The 20,495-nt window shown below is 34.9% G+C and overlaps 2 protein-coding genes across 3 annotated transcripts; one reads left to right on the forward strand and one right to left on the reverse strand.

Annotated features, from left to right (window-relative positions):
- The first annotated feature begins 666 nt into the window (after positions 1 to 666).
- On the forward strand, positions 667 to 4,671 carry ghrh (growth hormone releasing hormone). The gene is made up of 5 exons (XM_026220845.1): positions 667 to 829; positions 1,225 to 1,306; positions 3,271 to 3,372; positions 4,157 to 4,261; positions 4,430 to 4,671. The coding sequence occupies exons 1-5, from the start codon at positions 784 to 786 to the stop codon at positions 4,569 to 4,571; spliced, it is 477 nt and encodes a 158-aa protein (XP_026076630.1). The 5' UTR covers positions 667 to 783; the 3' UTR covers positions 4,572 to 4,671.
- Positions 4,672 to 5,467: 796 nt separating this feature from the next.
- LOC113054979 (dolichyl-diphosphooligosaccharide--protein glycosyltransferase subunit 2-like) lies at positions 5,468 to 20,055 on the reverse strand. Of its 2 annotated transcripts, XM_026220842.1 has the most exons (18): positions 19,930 to 20,055; positions 18,937 to 19,124; positions 18,732 to 18,827; positions 16,496 to 16,671; positions 16,311 to 16,386; positions 14,668 to 14,802; positions 14,393 to 14,569; positions 14,069 to 14,187; positions 13,514 to 13,619; positions 12,961 to 13,052; positions 12,761 to 12,875; positions 12,342 to 12,536; positions 12,150 to 12,236; positions 11,169 to 11,264; positions 10,913 to 10,988; positions 10,364 to 10,493; positions 8,142 to 8,239; positions 5,468 to 5,972 (listed from the first exon to the last, which is right to left on the reverse strand). In XM_026220842.1, exons 1-17 carry the CDS (start codon positions 19,940 to 19,942, stop codon positions 8,188 to 8,190), a joined length of 1,929 nt encoding a protein of 642 aa, XP_026076627.1. In that variant the 5' UTR covers positions 19,943 to 20,055; the 3' UTR covers positions 5,468 to 5,972; positions 8,142 to 8,187. The 2 variants fall into 2 exon arrangements, with proteins under 2 accessions (XP_026076627.1, XP_026076629.1); XM_026220844.1 differs by lacking the exon at positions 8,142 to 8,239 and having other exon boundaries at positions 5,476 to 5,972.
- Between the last annotated feature and the right edge of the window lie 440 nt (positions 20,056 to 20,495).

Consider the following 20,495-nt stretch of genomic DNA (forward strand, 5'->3'; position numbering starts at 1 on the left):
ATAAAATATTCAATAAAATAAAAAACAAAGACTGCAAGTGTTGTCACTAGCAGAAGTGCAAGTGTCTGAGAGTGCAAGTCTGAGAATGCAAGTCTTAGATTGCAAGTGCAAGTCTGCAGCCAGACCCTCTTGGAATCATGTGCTTCATCTTTGTAAAACTTTTATAACTACAGGATGAAGACCAAATTTACAAAAGATACTAAACCAAAAATTATTACCAGCCACACAAGTCCATGCTGTACATTATATTCATAGACTATATACAAGAATTATGAAAACAAGTTTTTGATTGAATCTCTGTTTATGTTTGAATATAATACGTTGTAATTAACATTTATTATGATTATTATTATTGACTGTATAATGACAAAAGCAACTGCAGAGATGGAATCACTGAAGAAACCGATTTAAAAATACATTTAAAAATGTATAACTTAGAATCTATTAGTGTGTGCAGTGCAGTGTTGTGTAGTATATGTTGTGTAAAGTAATTTTTTATTTGGAGCTAAAAATGGTCACTATATACTTGCATGGAAAGGTGTTTCGTGAAGATTCATTCAAGCATACAGGTTTGGAACAAATGTAGATGAGAAAAAAAAATCACAAGTCTAATTAGTGAGAGAGAGAGAGAGAGAAAGAGGGAGAGAGAGTTGGGGGGGGGGGGGGTAGAGAGAGGGAGGGGAAGGGAAGGGGGTACAAAATGCCTATCTGAGTCTTATTTAATTCTCTTATTCAGCATCACGAAGAATGAAACCAAACCCTGAGTGAGAGCGACAACATCTCATGTCTTTGTTCAGTAGACTGAGGAGCACATCACCAATCACACAAGGTAATCTCTTACATTTTTCTCATTCTATCAAATTCTATCAGGCTATTTTTCTTAGGAATTAAGAATTATTTTACATTTGAAAGTCAAAATAAAGGTTGGATGGTTGTTTGTAGTACAGAAAACTTTTTTGGCTGCCTATATTTCTTTAGAGGCTTAAAGCTGCTTGATGTTAGTTAATACATTCTTCAGATCTGTTTATCAGTTTATTGTGTTCTTCAAATCTAAAATCTGGGAATGTTCAATGTAAAATACTTTTTAGTTCTGAATGAAACTTTTTCATATTCTTTATATATATATATATATATATATATATATATATATATATATATATATATATATATATATATATATATAGCTTCAGAGGATGTCAAACATTATGTTAACTGTGTTTTTAGTGAGAATGATGCAGAGAGTTGCCATGCTATTGTTCTGCTGCCTGTTACTTTCAGCGACATCTTCCCCAGTCTATCCACTGAGGTAAGACAGACCAAAACCAACTTTCATTACATTATTTTATTTTTTTATTTGTTTTCTTTTTCATGCATCCCATGCAATTTCATGCATGCTTTTCCAACAAAGTATTTTAAAGTTTTTGAAGAAGTCTGGGGAACACAAGGTTACATGCAGTTTGCCACTGTAAGGACAATCTGCTGTCCTTCCAGCCTCCCCTATAGCACCTCCCTGTGTTACTACTCTTTTCCAACAAGGTATTTGAAAGTTTTTGAACAAGTCTGGGGAACACAAGGTTACATGCGGTTTGCCACTGCAAGGACAATCTGCTGTCCTTCCAGCCTCCCTATAACTCCCTATAGTCTTAGTTGTCTTACATTATGCACAATTCAGTTTATTGCACTGGCTGCATGCAGTTCTCATGCCCAACCCTGTGAATCTTTCTTCTGGGTTCTGAGTCAGCAAAATGTCTTTGCACTTTCCTAAGTAATTATCACTGTGACCTTAATTGACTACCACCAATAAACTTAAGTAAGTGTGTTAATTCATTCTGTAATTGTGTAATTACTTTAGAAAAGTTATTCCTAAACTTAAGTGGTAACTTGAGCCTTATTAAATGTCAAGTCAAGTCACCTTTATTTTATAGTGTTTTTAACAATACAGATTGTGTCAAAGCACTTTAAAGTATTAGGAAAATAGTCAATAATGCAAAATCACAATAGTTAACAAAATTTTCAGTTAAAGGCAGTTCATCATTGAATTCATTAAATAATATCGTGCAATCAAGACGACGATATCGCTAGATATTAAGTGTCGCTAACTAAGCAAGCCAGAGGTGACACGACAAGGAAGCAAAACTCCATCGGTGACAGAATGGAGAAAAAAACTTTGGGAGAAATCAGGCTCAGTTTTCCTCTGACCTTGACACAAATGTGTTGTTACGTCTGAAACATGCAGTTCTTTGCAGCAAACATAACATATAACAGTTACATCATTCATAATTACAAATCCTCTTAAATGAGAAACTACTTGAAATCATCAACAGTATTATGTAACAGCAAACCATTCTCATAGCATTCTGATTTTCTCAGAACATGACATTTGCAGCACTTGTTGGGATACGATTAACAGTGTATGACTCATTTTTACACTAATATGGTTATACGCCTCTACAAACACACGGGCAGAGAGAAAGATGTGAATGGTATTAACAAAGAACAGCTGCCTATGAGAAGAGTGAAAGTCTGCGTGCTGCTTCTGAGCATACGTTCAGAGTCTGTCACACATTGTCATTATTGATAGAGACTGAGCTCTTCTTTTGTTGTGCTAACTAGGGTCAGGGTTTCTCCTTATGAACTACAGATACTTGATGTGAGTCCACAGCTTTTTGCAATCATCTTATTTAATTATCTCCCTTGCTACAAGAAATATGTAAGCTAACAACATTTTTGTTTAAAAACTGTGTTAACTGGGACTAGTTGTCAAAGTCATAACCCAGTCTTTGGTTATGATGGACACACAGTATCTCATTAACTAATCTTTTTTAATAATGTTATTTTTTATATATAAATGTCAGGCAGGACATGCTATCAAATAATTAAAATACTAGGATTTCATAGAATTTTCTTGCAGTCAAAACAATGGTTTGATATTTATGTAATTTTTTGCATTTTTGAGTGAAAAATTAATCTGGCTATATCTCATCATGAAGTTATTTTTGAGTGTCAATACATCCCAGATTTGAGATGGCTTTAACCCATATAATGTGATAATATGCCTCATTGTGCACATGCTTCACTACAATTTAATGTGTATTGAATGCACTGTAGGCTATCTGTTTTCAAATGTTCAGTGGTGGTTTTGTCTTTGAAAGTGTCCTGTCTGAAAATGTCTCCAAAGCACACTGCATTTTGATTGTTCTATGTTCTACCTAATCCTATGGGTATCTTCACATCTTATAAGTGATAAACACTGCTTGATGTGTTTGTTAGGTTCGGTCAGAGAGCGGCTGCGATACTGATGACCTCCTCTATTGAGGATCCAATGCAGTTGCCAGCAGACACTTCATCCCAAACACCAGATGCTGAGTTTAGGTCAGTCATTTATTCATTTATTCATCTAGCACTCCACAATAACACCCTGCCTTGACATTGTCACTGGCCCTACTACAAACGTGTCATACATACAGTATATACTAAAATATGTGTACATCATGTGTAGTTAATTAACAATTTTTTATAGCTTTTTAATTTGCCAAGACAACTATCAAAACACTTAAATGGTGATATAAAGTTATATGCCATACTGCATACAATGATTACAGCCTATATTGTGAGCACATTTTTACTGATGCTTCTAAATGTTTAAAATGGTAAATGGACTGCATTTATATAGCGCTTTCAACAGACCACATGGCCATCCAAAGCGCTTTACAAATTGCCTCACATTCACCCATTCACACAGTCATTCATACACCGACGGCGATGTCAGCCATGCAAGGCGCCATCCAGCTCGTCGGGAGCAGCTGGGGTTAGGTGTCTTGCTCAAGGACACCTCGACACTTTGTCAGGTGGAGCCAGAGGTCGAACCACCAACCTTCCGGTTTGTAGACAACCTACATGAACCACTGAGCCACTGCCGCCCTAAACTTATTGCAATAAGTTTAAAAATTATTGCAATTTTAATAAAGCTCAACTAACAGAACTGGCCCAACAAGCATGTGACAATTCTGTTAACTGCCGCAAAATTCTTGCTGTGTACATTGGGCTATCCAAGTGGTTGAACCCTAATACCATCCTTGGTCAGAAATGGTCTAATCTGACCTAAAATAAAGTAATCTAATTCTGACATAATATGATGTTTAAACACCCTTTTTAGGTTTGGGAGACATGCTGACGCCATCTTTACCAACAGCTACCGAAAAGTTCTTGGTCAAATATCTGCCAGAAAATTCCTTCAAACTGTTATGGGCAAAAGACTTGGGTATGTCTTTTGTTTAGATATTTTTATACAAATATAACTAAATCATTTAATGTTTTTAATTAAATACTTTTGTTATAGCCCCTCTGATCCACCTTTCCCCACTCATTCTGCTTTAATTGAATAATTGTGTGCCACGGTATTTAAATCTCTCTCTCTCTCTGTCAACAGACCAGAAACTCAAAACTATGTGAAACGCCACTCTGGCATATATGGAGACACCTTCAATCAAGATGTGGATATGGATGTAATTGAAAGAGAACAAAGTTACAGAGAACCACAACGACTTAAGTTCTCAGTAGTTACACAATGATTAAAGATTAATCATTAGTCAATAAACTGTGAACAATCTTTATACTTACATTTGCCACATTTCACACTGGATTATTAAATCTAAGTTCAGCCTTCGTAAACTTTTCTGTGCACTGTGTATTTTTACAGCCAATGTCCAGAAGGTCTGCCACAGAAATCAGGAGTCCCTACCTAAAAATACACAACTGTTTAAATGTATTTGACATCCACAACTTAGCAAGTACATATGGTTGTATAGTGGTTGTACAATTTCAAACACTTTAGAAAGACTATAGAAAATACAAGCTCCAAAGTAGAACCTCAAAGCAACAAGATTAAATATTGTGTGTAGTGAATAATTTTGTGAACGCCTGTAATCACTGAAACAAAATTGAGTATCCCTGTGATTTCCAAAGCTTAAATGCCATGAAAACAGAGTTAAAATACCAAGCAAGCAACCAAAAAATGAACTCCGATTGAACACCAGAACTTTAAAAATGTAGGATCTAAAGACTGTGGCTGCACCTGAAAACTATAAAATGCTGACTTTGGTGGATGCATTCCAATGTAATAAGGCATCAAGGCAAGTCTGAATCCAATGTCGGTTCCACTTTGTGTCTCTTAAGATATCTTAGTCTGAATGATTTTTGAAGGCAGCACAATCATGTGTGTTCCATTTCATGACAGTTCAGCTAAAAAATAAAAATGGCATCTGAGGTTGTGTTTGGTGGACAGTTTGTTTCTGACCAACTTTTTCCATGTTACTTATAGTGAGAGATCGGAATTATAGTAATTAAATATAAGCTTATCACCAATTCTCACTCGATTTTGTTGAGGTGCCTTCTTGTGCACTGCCTTTAAAGTCATTGTTTGAAAAGGCTCTCTAAAAACCAGTATCAGCCTCTAAAAAACACAAAGCAAGCAAATGTGTTTTTAATGATTTATCAAAAACAAAACAAAACACTGTGTTATCCATCTGTGTGGAGATAACTGGAAGAATTATATTTCTGTTAATTTGATGACAAATAAAATCTCTTGCTAAAAAAAATCAAACAGGAACATGCTTCACTATTCTTTATAAAAATTTGAGGACAGTCATTTGTATTAAAAAACAATCAATTGAACATCCTTACAAAAACAGAAAACAGGAGTAGAATATCACCAACGTTCATTTGCATTTTACAACCAAACACAATTCAATGTACAAGCAACAATCATCATATATCCTCAACTTATTCACCTTAGTGATTTTTTTGTCCAAATAAAAATGCATGTTTCTTAATTGTCAAATTCAGAATCTGCATCTTTGTTTTTCTTTTAAAACCACCACCTTCTGCTCCCAAATTTTTTAAATAAAGAAAAAAACATGAACATGAAACATCCATGGTCTTCACAATTTTGCCAGCATCATTTTCCTTCAAGTCTGAAAAAGAGAACATCAAGTACTGATTAAAACCAGATTTTTACTTCCTGTAATAAACAGCAGTGCTTGCAAGGTTTTAAACTTTGGTTAAACAGATGTAGGAAAAGACAAACAGAATACAAATGTCCAGATGACATCATCTGCTGGTTATATTTTAAACGCTATATTCTAATAAAAATAATGGATTTTCAAACCCTAAACAGAAATGTTTGACAAACATAAATACAGTGCTGCACTGTAAGCAAATTATGTATAATAAAGACAATTATTTAAAATCCAATACTGTATAACAATCATGACCAATCCACTGAGAATTCAAAACAATTTTAATAGAAGGAATTCACCAAGAATATATAGCATGCACAGAGCATTGTTTATTAGCATGCATCATGTCTGCAGTGCTTCAGCAAGGTTTGAAAACATATGCAAATCAGGTATTGCAAATACCAGGCACTGCTTGCACAGAGCAATTCCTCTTTAACAGGCCAGTTATGTGTAGGTTCTCTGGTTCAGTGGTAGAGCATTGTGTTAGCAGAACAAAAGGTCATGGGTTCAATTCCGAGGGAACACTCATATTGATAAAAAATTATAACCTGAATGCAGTGTAAATCGCTTTTGATAAATGCATAATCTCTAATCTCTCACAGGTTACAAGAAGTATTCACCAGACTACTATGAGCTCCACTAAGAAATCATTGTAATTTTAATTGTAAAAACGCTACAGTAAACATTTATTAACTGGTTAGTGGCAGGTTCCTTTATCATATACAGAAAAATTCAGTGTCATAATTCTTAACTTACATGTAATTTTATAGTAAAATACTGTTAAATGTGCCCTTTTGGGAAGTAGAAAAGAACTGAAAAGTCATAAACTTCCATTTCCAAAATTACTTGTGGCACTTCACATTTGATTGGATTTCATTTAAATAATTGTTTACTGGTAGTTTTTGCTATCAGATGTGTATATTGTGTCTGTATGACACCATGCACTTACTATTCATTAGAATTTACCTCACCTTGTGGAAAGGCTACTTGTGATTACATTTTTTTTCATCATGTGGCTTTTTCTTTACCACCTGTTTAAAGCATAAAACTGATTTAAGAAACAGTATATCCTTGCTAATTAATTTACAGGTTGTACTGTAAATTTGTTTAGATTTGTGTTTTTACAGAATTAATGTCATAAGAATTTTTGGTAACACTATTTTAAGCACCAGTTATCACTTTTAAATAATTGCGTATTACTACCATACTGGCTGTTTATTAGTACTCAAAGCACATATTAATGACTTATTCTGCATGACCATATTTAGATCCCTTAATCCACCCCATACCCAAAATTAACAACCTAACTATTAATTATTATTATCAGCAAATTAGGAATTTGTTCGGAAAAAACTCTTTATAATTAATATTGAATATGTGTTTCCTACTCTGAAGTGTTACCAATTTTTTTGTTTGTTAGTAAAAAACAACAGGAAACCTGTATTTTGGTTGTTGATGTTAAAGGCTGCCGATCAAACTGATATTTTAGAGCAAATTCACTATTATAAATTTAACTACTTTTGCATGATAAAGAAATATGTGTACATAAAGCCAGATGAGAAAATATTTGAACAATAAAAAACAAAAAGGCAATGCTGCAAATGTTATTTGTGCTAGGCAAATATCACTGCCATTTGTGAACCAATAGTGAAGCCCTATGATGCCCCTTATTGTTAGAACACGTTTGTACTGGAAATAATAGTTTAGTTAACTTGCTGCTTGGAGTTTGAGTATTTGTTCACGCAGAACTTTAATCAAGCAACTCCCCAACTGAGAAACACAATCGCAGGGACAAAAAGACTTTGGGGCAAAATAAATATAAAATCTCAGATCAAAAAGATCAAGCAATTTATCACAAAGGGCCTAAACTGTAGTCTGGAGTATGTCACTGCTCACACTAATGAAGTGAAACACAAGCCAACAAAAATAAGTAAATCACAACACTCTGATCAATAAAAAGCATGACATGAAAAATATGGCTTGACAGTCACAAATGGCATTATGTTTCAAAGGAAGTTGTGAGCTTCACTCAACTAACACACCAACATAGCCATGCAGTAGGTGTTATCATGGAAATGTTGATGCCATATTATGCGATGCACAGGTGGCAACATCAAGCCTTACTTCAGCCTGAAGACTGGCCTTTCTTTTTTGCAAAACATTCAGGCATTTATCGCAGACTCCTATATTTTGCCAACCTACTACTTTGTTCTGCAGCAATCCTAAAGGAAGGGTAAAGAAAGAGAAGGAATGGAAAAAATGCAGAAGGGTTAAAGAGACAAACTGAGAAAATGTTCACACCAAGAACAATAACGATAATACTAACAAGAATAGATTCATGACAATGGACAATATTTTTTATTTATGCCATCTGCCCCTTTAAAGTCAGCTGAGTTCTGATTGGATTGTTTTTATTGTTCATCAGTTGGGAAAAAAACGTATATAATGAGAGTCCGATTATATTTTTATTGTTGTAAGAATGATTATTAAAACATTATAGTTATAGTTATCATGCTTGGTGTGAACTTATCTTTATGCTCCATTTAACTTGGTCTGGCTGTCAAAAGGCCGTTCCTAGTAGGGGTTTCTACCACTAGATGACCCAATTTTATCAGTGGGCTGTGTAACTGTCTATAACTTTTGAAAATATGCCAAATAATGACATGGCAGTAAAAAAGATCTCATGGTCAATGGATGAGCTCCAATTTACTGACATTAGTAGTTGTTTAATTTGCAAGTTTTACTTTTCTCATCAGTCACATCACCAACTGACAATCATGCCGGCGGAAATCACTAATTCTCAATGATAACCATTTTAGGTAGCTTTGTGGTTGATTGCTGTATGTACAAATGGAAAAGAGATGAAACTCTAGGCAAGCAGAAGTCAAAACCTTCTAAGCTTTAAAGGAATGTGTCTGTACAGAATTATGCCTGAAAAAAAAAAAAAAACACTTCAGGTTAAAACTAAACACTGAATGGACACTTATGTTCTCTCTAAGGTCTTTCTGAAGGCACTACAGTTTAATTAGGCGAGTAATCATTCCTGAAAGCAGGGCATACTCAGGGATATATATGTTAATCTGTGAAATTAATCTAGTCCCAAAAGACAGAAAATGAAGAGAGGAAACCACTTGTGAGTAACCCAAGCACACACAACAGAGCTCAGAGAACGCAACACACCCACAAGTTCAGCAGAAGGTTAAGAGTGAAGACACAAAGGGGACAGAGATCAAATCCAAGCCTCTATTTTGTCAAATAGTCCAATTAAAGCTGCCTTTTTACCACTTCAGAAAAAGGACTGAATGATATATCAAATATGCGCTACATATCAAAATGTATGTATGGTACATTTTTGCTAAAGGCTAGCTTCATGATACTAACACTGGTCCAATTGGCACTTTCAATCAAAAATGTTTCTACATGCTACTTTTACATAAACTTGCACATACAGTTGCACCTTTTTCGCCAGGAAATGTCACTGTGCAAGAGTAAATGCTTTTTATGTCTGAATAGGTTAGTGATAAGATTATCTATTAGCTAGTGTGTTCAAAAACAATTGCAAAATTTCCATTTAGTGGTTACATGCATTGAAAATGTATAGTCTCTCTCTACCACCACTACAGATAAATAATTTTGATGACATCATTCTGCATTTTAGCCTCTCATTAGATTTCCTCTCCAATCAAATGCTCTTTAGAATCTGAACCCGATACTCAGGATCGTTATCGGCTCCGATACTGCAATTTTCTGCCTGATCGGTTATCAGTCAGACAAACTGATCTAAATCCGATTTTGTGCTTATACTATTCTTTGTTATTGTTAAGCCCAGCGAAAGCACAAACACATTTAAAGCACTATAAGGTCAAAGTCCAAGTTTTCTGAAGCTGTTCCATAGTTCTGTGAGGTAAAGGTGAATATTTTAAGTAATTAAATTCAAGTTCATGTAAATTCTTTTCTCTGCAAACAATGAAACTTTGGTGGAGTAACCCAGTACCTTTGTGATTCTTCATAGACAAACAGAGAGAAGTAGCTCCGGCTACAATGTTCTTCCGCAAGACGCAAGCAGTTATGTTTATTAACCACTAGAGCGTCAAAAGTTCCCTACTGCAGCTTTAATAAACTATGGATCAATATCACTTTCCTTTGTGCTTTCAAGTTCTCTATGTGGAGGTGCGCTGTGACTCCGTGTTGCTTCAAGCGCATCATTCTGCACACTCTGTATTGGAGCTTTTCGTATTATAGAATACTTTTGCGCAATAAAAGATTCAGACAGTCTAAATAAGCTTTCCATTCGGGTGCTGGTAAAGAACAGTAGAGGCAATATCAGTTTAAAACAGTTACTGTACCTTTTCACAGCTTTTTGTGCTAGCATGCGGTTCCCAGCCAGGAATGTGAGGCTGCCTATGATAGCCAAATATTTCAGAGTCTGGAACATGTTCAAGTGAGTCCAGTACACATACATTAGACCCAACATAGCTGCAAGTGGAAAAAAAGGCATAAAAACTAAGCCAACATTACAAATGTGCATAGTTACTTTGCTCAACTTCATTCATGGATAAATTAAGATACGCAGAGAAGTTAAGTTAAATATGCCATTGAACATTTTCTATTAGATTGTACATTAATGAATGTGTAAATTAATTAATGTGTAAATCTGGTTATAATAAACTTAAGAAAAAAAAATCAACACAAAACAAATTAATTTAGTTAATTCATAGCCTGTTTTGTTCAGAAGACATACTCTTTGTACTGTGCTGGATCCTTACAGAAAAAAAAAAAAAATTCTCTATGAAGAAAATGAGATTCATACTTTCTGAACCCTATTGTTGCACTCCATTAACTCTATTGATCACGCTAAGTACAGAATGCTGTGTAATAAATGTCCGTCGACTTACCTGCGTGACCTATATGGAAGAGAATAGTGCTGGGTGACAGTGTGAAGTTTGAAATATTGGCTCCGAGTTTAAACCACTGTATAGGAAAGAGAAACATGACCATGACAAGAGTGAATGACAGAATGATAAACCAAATATGTATCTTTTTTTGTTTTTTTTTACACTAATGTGACAAGTCACAACATTATTTTGCATAGTTTCATTTAATAGCATGTCAGTTTTTACGTGCACCAATAATAAAGTGTCAGACCATTACCAGTATGAGCAGGAGCAGAAACGGAGAGAGGACCAGTGCGGTAAATGCGTTGGACACAACTGTGGGAGGCTTTTTCTCTGGCTCTCTAAATAGATGCTGTAGAGACATTAAAAACAGATAGACATCTTAGGGCTGCACGATTACGACAAAAATCATAATTGTTGACTGAATGATGTTCTTTTTTTTATTATAAAGTAAAAATATGAATGTATTACAGTTTTATACTAAACTAAATTTAAAACAATAGAAAAACCCTTAAGATAACATGTAAAATGAAAAAAAGCATCTTAAGCACACAGAATAACGTAAGTGAACTTTGAACGATTAGCTGCTGCTTTGAACAATTACATAATTGCTGCATCCATAACTGTAATTGCGATTAGAAATTCTATTAGATTTAAAAAACATAAAAATAGCAATACATTAACAGCAATACCAGCATAGCTTTATTTGAATAAAAATGTAAAAAAAAAAAAAAAAAAGAGAGAGATTGGTTCCAAAACACGATAAATGCCATAAAAAAAAAAAGAAAAATTAATAATAAATCAATAAATTCTGTGATTAATAATGTCGGTAAATCTCCATCACACGCTTTCAGTTGGAAAATTTCAGATGCATTTAATACACATAGTCGTAGATCAATGAGTGTTTTTATTTCCATTTTTGTTTTTGTTAACACAGCGTATAGCACTAGTCAACTAAATTAATTTAACATGGCAAAGATGAATAAACTTTTGGAAGTTGAATGTAAGAAATTTAATTTTGGAATTTTTTTGTTCTAATGTGTTGTTGTTGTTCGTGTTCTTGTTCATGATGAAATTTTATTTAAGCCTGAATATAAGCTTAGTATTGACCAAGTTCAGGATGTCATTATGTGGATCCACTGTTGTGCATTTTCATCAGTTTCAATATGAAAAAATAACTTTCATTTTGATTCAATGGATTGATTTAATTTTGAGAAAGAAAGTGTGAAGTGTTTACCTGGATTTCTGGTTTGGGTGTGTACAACGTTTTAGCCTGAATTGTTGAAGGTGCCTCTTCATCTAAGAACTTCAGCACAACGTCAGCCTTTGAGAAAAATGAAATCCATGTATTTTTGTAAGGACACCGACAATTCAACATTAACAAACATGTCAGAAAAAAAAAGTTCTCTAATGAAAATAACTGCCTTACCACGTTCCACAAAATAGGGTTCTCCAGCGTAGCGTCTCCCACCATCAGGTAAAGAGCGTAGGTGCCAGAGATGGAGTCAAACTCTGTCTTTCTCTCAGTTGTGTCAAGCTCAAACTTATACAAATTCTTACTGTCAGGTTCAGCCACAAACACAACCTCCTGACCGGTCTTCTGGTTGTGTAACCTCACAAAGGTCTGAAAGCAATAACTTGAGTCAGTGCATTTGCTTGGACTGATATTTTTACGACATGGGTTTAATCAAACAAACATCCCTATCTGAGGTTTTAAGGATCAAAACCTCACAAAAAGGCTCATCTTTCTAATGAAGGCAAAAACAAAAACTATACAATGAAGGTGGAATTTATTCACTTGTCGTGCTTTAAGCATAGAAGAAAACCATTTTGGATGGGATAGATCACCTGGTGGGGTGTGAGTTCCACTCCTGTGGTCTCATCAACTAACTGGAATGTCATGGCAAAGTTCTGATGGCTGTCTGCCATAAAAGATGCTTTGGCTTTCGTTGGATATTCCACTCTGAAAAACAGAGATCAAACATATGCTGGCTCAATTATAAAAAAAATAAAAAAATAAAAATTAGCTTGATAAAAGCTCATCTTACCTGGTAGTTTTGGGGCCAATGCTCTGGTCCTTGTCCACGACAGACAAATCCATGTTGTTGATGGAAACTCGGGTAGAAACCTTTACCTTGAGCTGTAAAAGTAAATCGAAAAAGTTTGAATCTAAGACTTTAAAATTACATTAAGAAATTATTTCAATCCATTAAAATGGACACTTGTAAGTGTGAATATGCTGCAAGAAAGAAAAAAGAAAAAAAAATACAGCATTTACAATAATTGTGCCTTTTTTTTTTTTTTACTTTGTTCAGTGAAAGAGACCAATGACTTCAGAAAATCTCCACAGCAAATGTGACATGCTCTTGACCTTATAATTGTACACTGAACAGTCAGAGCAATTATTCTTTACATAGCTATGATGTGAATGAACACACTCTTGACCAATTAAACGTGAATGAGGAAATGAATCACAGTTCATTAACAATTAAGAGTTAATCGCTGAGGTCAGCTCACTGAGGTCATGACAAAGCACGACACATAAGATAAACAACTAAACTTTTGATTTTCCTAGCACATTTCAAAGATTCAGTTTAGTACCTCAACATGGTTGGCAACAAATCGGCTGTCACCAGCAATAGCAATAGAGAACTGATAGTAGCCACTCGCTGGTTTGCTGGACATGAAATTCAGCTCAAAAATCCCACTGTGAAACAAAGGACAGTTTTTTAAACAAAGGAAATATTTCCAAATTAAATTATCATTGTTGCCAGGCATATTGCACTAATTATCAAGAGTTTGTAAATCTTTGAAAAGTAAAATATTCAATAATAAAATATTCAAGCAATGTGCACACTACATAAAGGGAAATTTTAAATGCACTATAGATAAACTCAAAGCTCAAACGTACATGATTAATGTGTAAGAATAAAACTCATTAGTTCTTGCTGCTCAAACATGCATTTTTGAACGGTTTAACATTTAATGTGCTCTATGTGTGATGATTGATGATTTTTATATGTATAAAAACCTAACTTAAACATGTTCGTCATATAAAGTGATTGTGTCTTTTTCAGAAGAATTAGATTAAACCAATTGATTAAATTTGTATGGCATTATCCATTATTTTAAAGTTGTCATCAGCAATGCACATACTCTCTGAGGGTGAATGGTGCCTGGCTTAGGATGGCAGATTTTGAGGAAGTAGCACTGGCTGACTCCACCAGCACACTTGCTGAACTGAGGGGCTGGCAAAGGACATCTGTCACCTGAAGCTGCAGAAACAAAAAGACATTACAAATTTTTCAGCAGTGTAGACAAACAAAAAAACAAACAAAAGTAAATTAATAAACAATGAAACACACACACACACACACACACACAGACACATATATATGAATGAGAGAGACAGCGAGAGAGAGAGAGAGAGAGAGAGAGAGAGAGAGAGAGAGAGAGAACACACTCAAAATTGAGGCATACCCGGAGGAAGGGCTGGCTGTGGGATATGGCAGCAGGCCCCTGGGCACTGACAATGACTGGAACATGGAAGCGATTGTTGGAAAGCGATTCAGCTGCGCTAGCAACACTGAATGCCTCTGAGAGAGAGTCCCAAGACTTCTTACTGAAGATGGAGTTCACTAGCTGGATAACCTGATCCTGTGATGGACAAATGGAGGAGCAATTTATCATGAGACAGCACTTCAAACACTGAATGAATGTATTTGTTGTACGTTTGAGTAGGCTAAACTATGAACCTCTTTCAGGGGGGGCTCCATGTCCACATGATCAGACAGGGCATATGCAGCAGAAACAAACAGTGCTGTGGCCTCCAACCCCTCCTCAAACTGAAGATACACTCCACCAAGATCATCTAAACGGGCAGCGAGATCCTACAATGAAGAAAAATATACATATCACACTAGAATGAAATAAAATGAAATAAAAAGCTGTTTTTTGCTACACTGCAAATGTGACCAATCAGAAAAGTTTGAAACCCAGTGCAAAACATATTTGTCTTCAGTTGACTATTAATAACACCACTTATGTTACTTATTATAGGACCATTAAGTTTTTTTTTTTTTTTTTTTCGTATTTTGCACATAATTGTTGCAAATAAAAATGATAATGTATTAACTGATATAAAACATGACGCTGGATTTACAAATAAGCAGTAAGTAACAATCATAAAATACATTTTTAAATTAATTCACTAAACTAAAATATAGCCTACGGAAAGTCACATTGTTATACTAACTGAATTACAATTGTAAATAACAGCAGTATTTGCAGGTGGAATGACCTGCCCAACTCCGTCCGAACAGCTGAGAACTTTAGTGGATAAAAAAAAGCATCTCTACCTTCTACACTTCACCCTCTAACATTAGCACTCTCTATCCTATTTCTATGTTATCTACTTGTTTTCTTTTCATTTATAAAAAAAAAAAAAAAAAAAAAAAAAAAACCTTGACCCTCTAACACCATTTAATTTTTCTTTTTTAGTGTTCTCAATTCTTTATTTTCATATTCTTATTTCTATTTATAAAAAATGTACCCTCTAACTCTATTCTATCAACTTGTTTTCTTTTTATTTATTTTATATATACCACAGAATACACAATATAGCTTAATCACTTTATTTTGTGGTAACTATATATAGCGTCATACTGCCCAGCCCTACATTATAATTAGCAAACTATTTTAGTACAATATTCATTGTGATCCAACAGAAAGAGAGCATTCACAATTGGAGTCACACATTCTGACTAGCACGTAACTTAAGGTTCACTTGTGCACTCACATAATTCACGTAACTTTGTCAAACACAGTTTTACTGACATTGAGAAATATCAATGTTTCGATATGGCAACGCGTACCACAGTGGAACTGCAGTAATGTATTTCCCCACTGGGATTTTTTATACATAGTAGCATCCATAATATGATTGCAGTTATTTTTTAATTGTTTAAGTTAAGTGTTTATTTTAGTATAGTTGTATTTTTTTCTTTTATAAATAAAATGATTTCTTCTTTTCAGAAAACGAATACAGCAATAATTTACAGAGAGCCCAATAGAAAGTGCAGAGTTAACTCTGTCACATGTGATGAAAGTGAGGATGAGTTAACCTTCACTGAAGGTTAAATGATTGGTATATAATTTAGATCCATCTACTTATTTTTGGTTTGCATGAGTTTTCAAGTATATAAATCTATCAATTTCTAAAAGAAATGTGCATTTAAATAGAAAAGAAAGTCATTTTATAGAAAAGGTTAATTGATTAATCATTTTACTGAGCTTTAAATCCCTAAACTGTTATTTTTATAATTTTAGAAGTCTGGTCTAGACTTACTGTTGACTGTTCTGTGGCTAATAAATCTGAAGTGACGTACTAAACTCTCACCTCAATCTCCTCCAGGATATCTCCAAGTTCAGCTTGCTGAGAGAGACGAGACGCAGTCTGCAGTGCCAAAATTATTCTGTCAGGAGAAGAGAAAATCTGAATTAGTTTTCAAAATTAAACTGAAAAAAAAGAGGGAGAACACAAAGCAAGCCTCAAGTCATAACAACGTAAGGAAATGTACTTACGTCAAGACATTATCCTCTTTGGAGATGCGAGCTTTCAGGGCACTGACCACTTCCTGTGAGGCCAGAGGTAAGCCAAGAGAGCTGAGAGTACTCACAGACTGATGGATCTGAGAGGCAGTGGAGTCCTCACTGACGGTGGCCAAAAGCAAATCACGAGTGTCATTTGACACAGGAATCTGTCAGGATCAAAATACAGCAACAATTTGTGTATTTGCTAGTAAAAATTACTGTGTGCAATGTGACACGTTAATTCAAAGTGTCTTTTTGGCCACCCAGCTAAACACCAACTTGGCAAAGGAGGTTAGCTTAAACTAGCCAAGTCCACCAAACCATGTTTAAACAGGTTTTTTCAGAAGGTTAAGCAAAGAAAGGTCTTTGAATTTAACATGTTCGTTCACCCTTAAATGAAAGATTGGTACAATTTACTCAACTTCATGTCATTCCTTAAGACTTTCATTAAATTATGGAAAAGCATAATTTCTTATCCTTTTTGTTCATCCATTGAAAGTCCAAACGACCAAAATTTCCATGTAGTACAAAAAGACAGTGTAAAATTAATCCACATGGATAAAGCATTTTAATTAGTCTTCTGAAGATACTAAATATCTTCATATAATAATGATACACATTTAATTTAGGCTTATACTAACTTTTATTCCTGGAATTACTACAGCGGGAATCAAAGTTACTACTTTCTTTGTGTAAACATTTGGCCGGTGTTTTGCAAATCTTCCCACACAGTGATGTAGACATGTGGGGGCATGTTTAAACGAGGAGTATTAGGAGGGAGTGGACAAGTCTCAACTTTTAAAAAGAATATCTCTATGGGTTTGAGACTTTTAATCTTTGCAATGTAAGGGATCTTATCTATTCACAAACAGCTTGTAACACTCAAAAGAGAAAGGGAAACTTTAAATTGCATCATATGTTCCCTTTATGTTTAACAGAAAATAATAATACTTATGATAATACTATATAATTTAATTATTATAACATTGATATTCTGACGTCACTGTTCTTTAAAAATACTGGCAATAGAGGGTTTTATCTTTTGCCTTTATTTCTATAAATAGTATTATCAAGTATCTGCAATGGTCAACACTGCATTAGCTCCATATTAAGCATTGATTACGTTAAAAGTTTTGCTGGTTACATATTAATCCCCGAATAATTTTAGCTTCTCAGTACTTGAATGAGTTCCTATCACATTATAGTCCTTCACGTTTCTTGCGGTCCCACATTTTTAGAGCCCAAACTTTGAAACAGTCTACACAACACTGTTCCTGGGTGTGCACATCACAGAGGACCTCTCCTGGACTGGCAACACTGCAGCAGTGGCCAAGAAGTCACAACAGCATCTCTACTTCCTCCACAAACTGAGGAGAGCCAGAGCCCCGCCCCCCATCATGTACACCTTCTACAAAGGCACCATAGAGAGCACCCTGTCAAGCTGCATCACTGAAGATAGCTGTATCTTATATTTTATATAGATTTTTAGGCTCTACTGTGCTCTGGTGTTATCTGTATGCACCGGGGGGTATGAGAGTAACGCGATTTCGATTCTCTGTATGTATGTACTGTACAAGTGGAAGAGTTGACAATAAAGCAGACTTGACTTGACTGTAGAGCTGCTTAATAGCTGAATCACAACTGGCAACATTAATACTTTATCCAAATGAACTGAAACAACACTGAATTGACTTAAGCTGCTTTGAAACAATCTTTGTTGTATACAGTGCTATGGAAATTAAGGTGACCTGACTCAATGTTAATTTTGTTTTAATTATGGATAAGTAGTGATGAAATATTTTTTTATTTTGACACCAACAACTCTTTTTTTTCTGCTTCAAATTCTTTAAAACAGTAAGGCAGACAAAGAACCCTACATCAAATTAAAGCAATTCAACTTAAATGAATCATGTGATGAACAGTCAGTGCATATCAGTCATCGGTACATATTTGCCTAATCTTCCCAGTACTTTAGACCGTGGTACAAACACAGAAACAACAGGTCTGGGGGGAAAATAGTTCCTGGGGAAAAAATTCTTGGTACAATTGTTCCGGCTTTTTTCGGTGGGAGCACGGCATTGTATACACAACTTTAGATACAACTAGTAAAGGAACCTGGCATTCTAGTGAAAGTTTTTGCAATTGAGGTATCCCTTAAATTGGCTGACTCCCAGGTCAGTGGCCTGACACTGATAAAGACAAAAAGGAGAGTGAAGATGTAGTTTACCTCACATCCAGGCAGAGCCTGACTGGCCTCTGCGGCATAAAAGAGTGACTCCACGCTAGAGGGGTCCAGGTTTGACTTGATAAACCGGCATGTCTCCTGAGGAAGACAAATAATACTAAATTAGACACAATAATAATGACTCACTAATATTAATTATTTTTTTAAAAATTATGTTTTTCATCATAACAAAGGATATTTTTCTTACATCTGCATCCGCAACAAAGATCCCCAACTTGCTAAGTCCAACAACAGAGTAATAAGCAGACTTGAGGTCAGTGAAGGGTTGGCTTAATACAGCCTGAAGTCTGGCCACATCAGTGGTGGTCAGATGATGGGTTGGGGTCAAGGCCTGGGTCTTAAGAACCAGGGACAGGGCCAATAGGCTAAACAAACCTTCAAATGGGTACATGCACAAGGAATACAGTTCAGTTCAAGTATCTTAAGATAATTACACTTAGGATGCGTTTGACTCCTAGGAAAGCACAAGCATTAAGATCTGGGATGTTAGAAATCAATTGGAAATACTGAAAGTTTAATGTTTATATTAAACATTCTATGGACACTGCCCTTACAAAGAACAATTTATTGGTGATTAAATATTTTAAAGCTGAGCTTAACTTGAAAAAAAAAATAATAATAATAATTTTAAAAAATCACTACAGAAATGTCCATAACTTTTCCAGGCCTACAATATTACAGATTCCCAGCTGGAACCTTGAAGTGTCCTTATTAATCATTATATAACTTAGAACAGAAGTGAGAAAGAGAAAAGGGAAAAAGGAAACTTTAGGGCCTTATATAAGTATATAAGGTATAAACACCACTATTTGCATGTTCATTGCAACTGCAATCAAATACAGAAGCTATAACATACTGCTAATATAATATGACTTAACGAAACTATAAAATGCACTGTAAATGTTCATCTGACACTGAATAAATACTACGTACAACACTTCTAACTTGTAATATCATAGTAACTAACTAACTAATATCAGAATAAATGCAGGTAACGTTACTGATTGCCTGGATGCTGAAAGGTGCCTGCAAGAACTGCTCGGTTAAAATGTGACGAACTGCATTCACAAAATCAGCCTAAACGTGTCCGCAACGCATCACTGTTTACTTCTACAATGATTTAATTGACAAAAGTCTCAAACAAAAGCATAAAAACTTATAAAACAGAAATGCCACTTACAAAGATGAGCCATGTCGCCTAATGCACCGTCACCAAAAGCACAGAGAACTTCCGGGTTATGCAGATGAAACTTCTTTAACCAGTGTAGGGTGACATGTGCGTTAATTTGATCTAATAATAGACATCATACATTAAAATGAATACCCTAAATGATACATATTGTATTAAAAATACAAAACATGTATGTGATGAATAAAACATTCACAAATATGTAAAATGTATGAAATGGACATTACATTGAGGGACAAATTACCCCTATAGACTCAACGTGGTGTGAGCCATGTAAAAATGAATGAAGCATGGGAGAATCGGTAATACATGGAGTTCCAAACTAGTTTTTATAATAGTGTACACTGAAATTAAATCATGATTGTACTGTTTGTGTGTGAAATAAAAATGCTTTCGCGCGGTAAAAGAAGGAAGGTATGTGTTGTGCTTTGTGTCTATTTGTGATTGGTCGTTTCCAGTCCTCGTTTCTCATTTCATTTCGTTCACCAACGAGATTTGTTCACTGACCCTTTTCATAATTAAGTTTCATCACTACGTCTTTAGGTGGCGACAAATAC

This window comes from Carassius auratus, chromosome 36 (assembly GCF_003368295.1).
Source record: "Carassius auratus strain Wakin chromosome 36, ASM336829v1, whole genome shotgun sequence".
In the NCBI taxonomy this organism is placed as follows: Eukaryota; Metazoa; Chordata; class Actinopteri; order Cypriniformes; family Cyprinidae; genus Carassius; species Carassius auratus.

Bases quoted from the DNA above. Each gene is read 5' to 3' on its own strand.
- ghrh (XM_026220845.1), top strand. From the start codon at position 784: ATGTCTTTGTTCAGTAGACTGAGGAGCACATCACCAATCACACAAG. The intron at 830-1,224 runs GTAATCTCTTAC...CTGTGTTTTTAG, and splicing joins CACATCACCAATCACACAAG to TGAGAATGATGCAGAGAGTT. The intron at 1,307-3,270 runs GTAAGACAGACC...TGTGTTTGTTAG, and splicing joins TCCCCAGTCTATCCACTGAG to GTTCGGTCAGAGAGCGGCTG.
- LOC113054979 (XM_026220842.1), bottom strand. The intron at 14,803-16,310 runs GTGAGAGTTTAG...TCTTCATTGTAG, and splicing joins ATATCCTGGAGGAGATTGAG to GATCTCGCTGCCCGTTTAGA. The intron at 12,237-12,341 runs GTAAGGCAGTTA...TTTTTCTCAAAG, and splicing joins ACCCTATTTTGTGGAACGTG to GCTGACGTTGTGCTGAAGTT.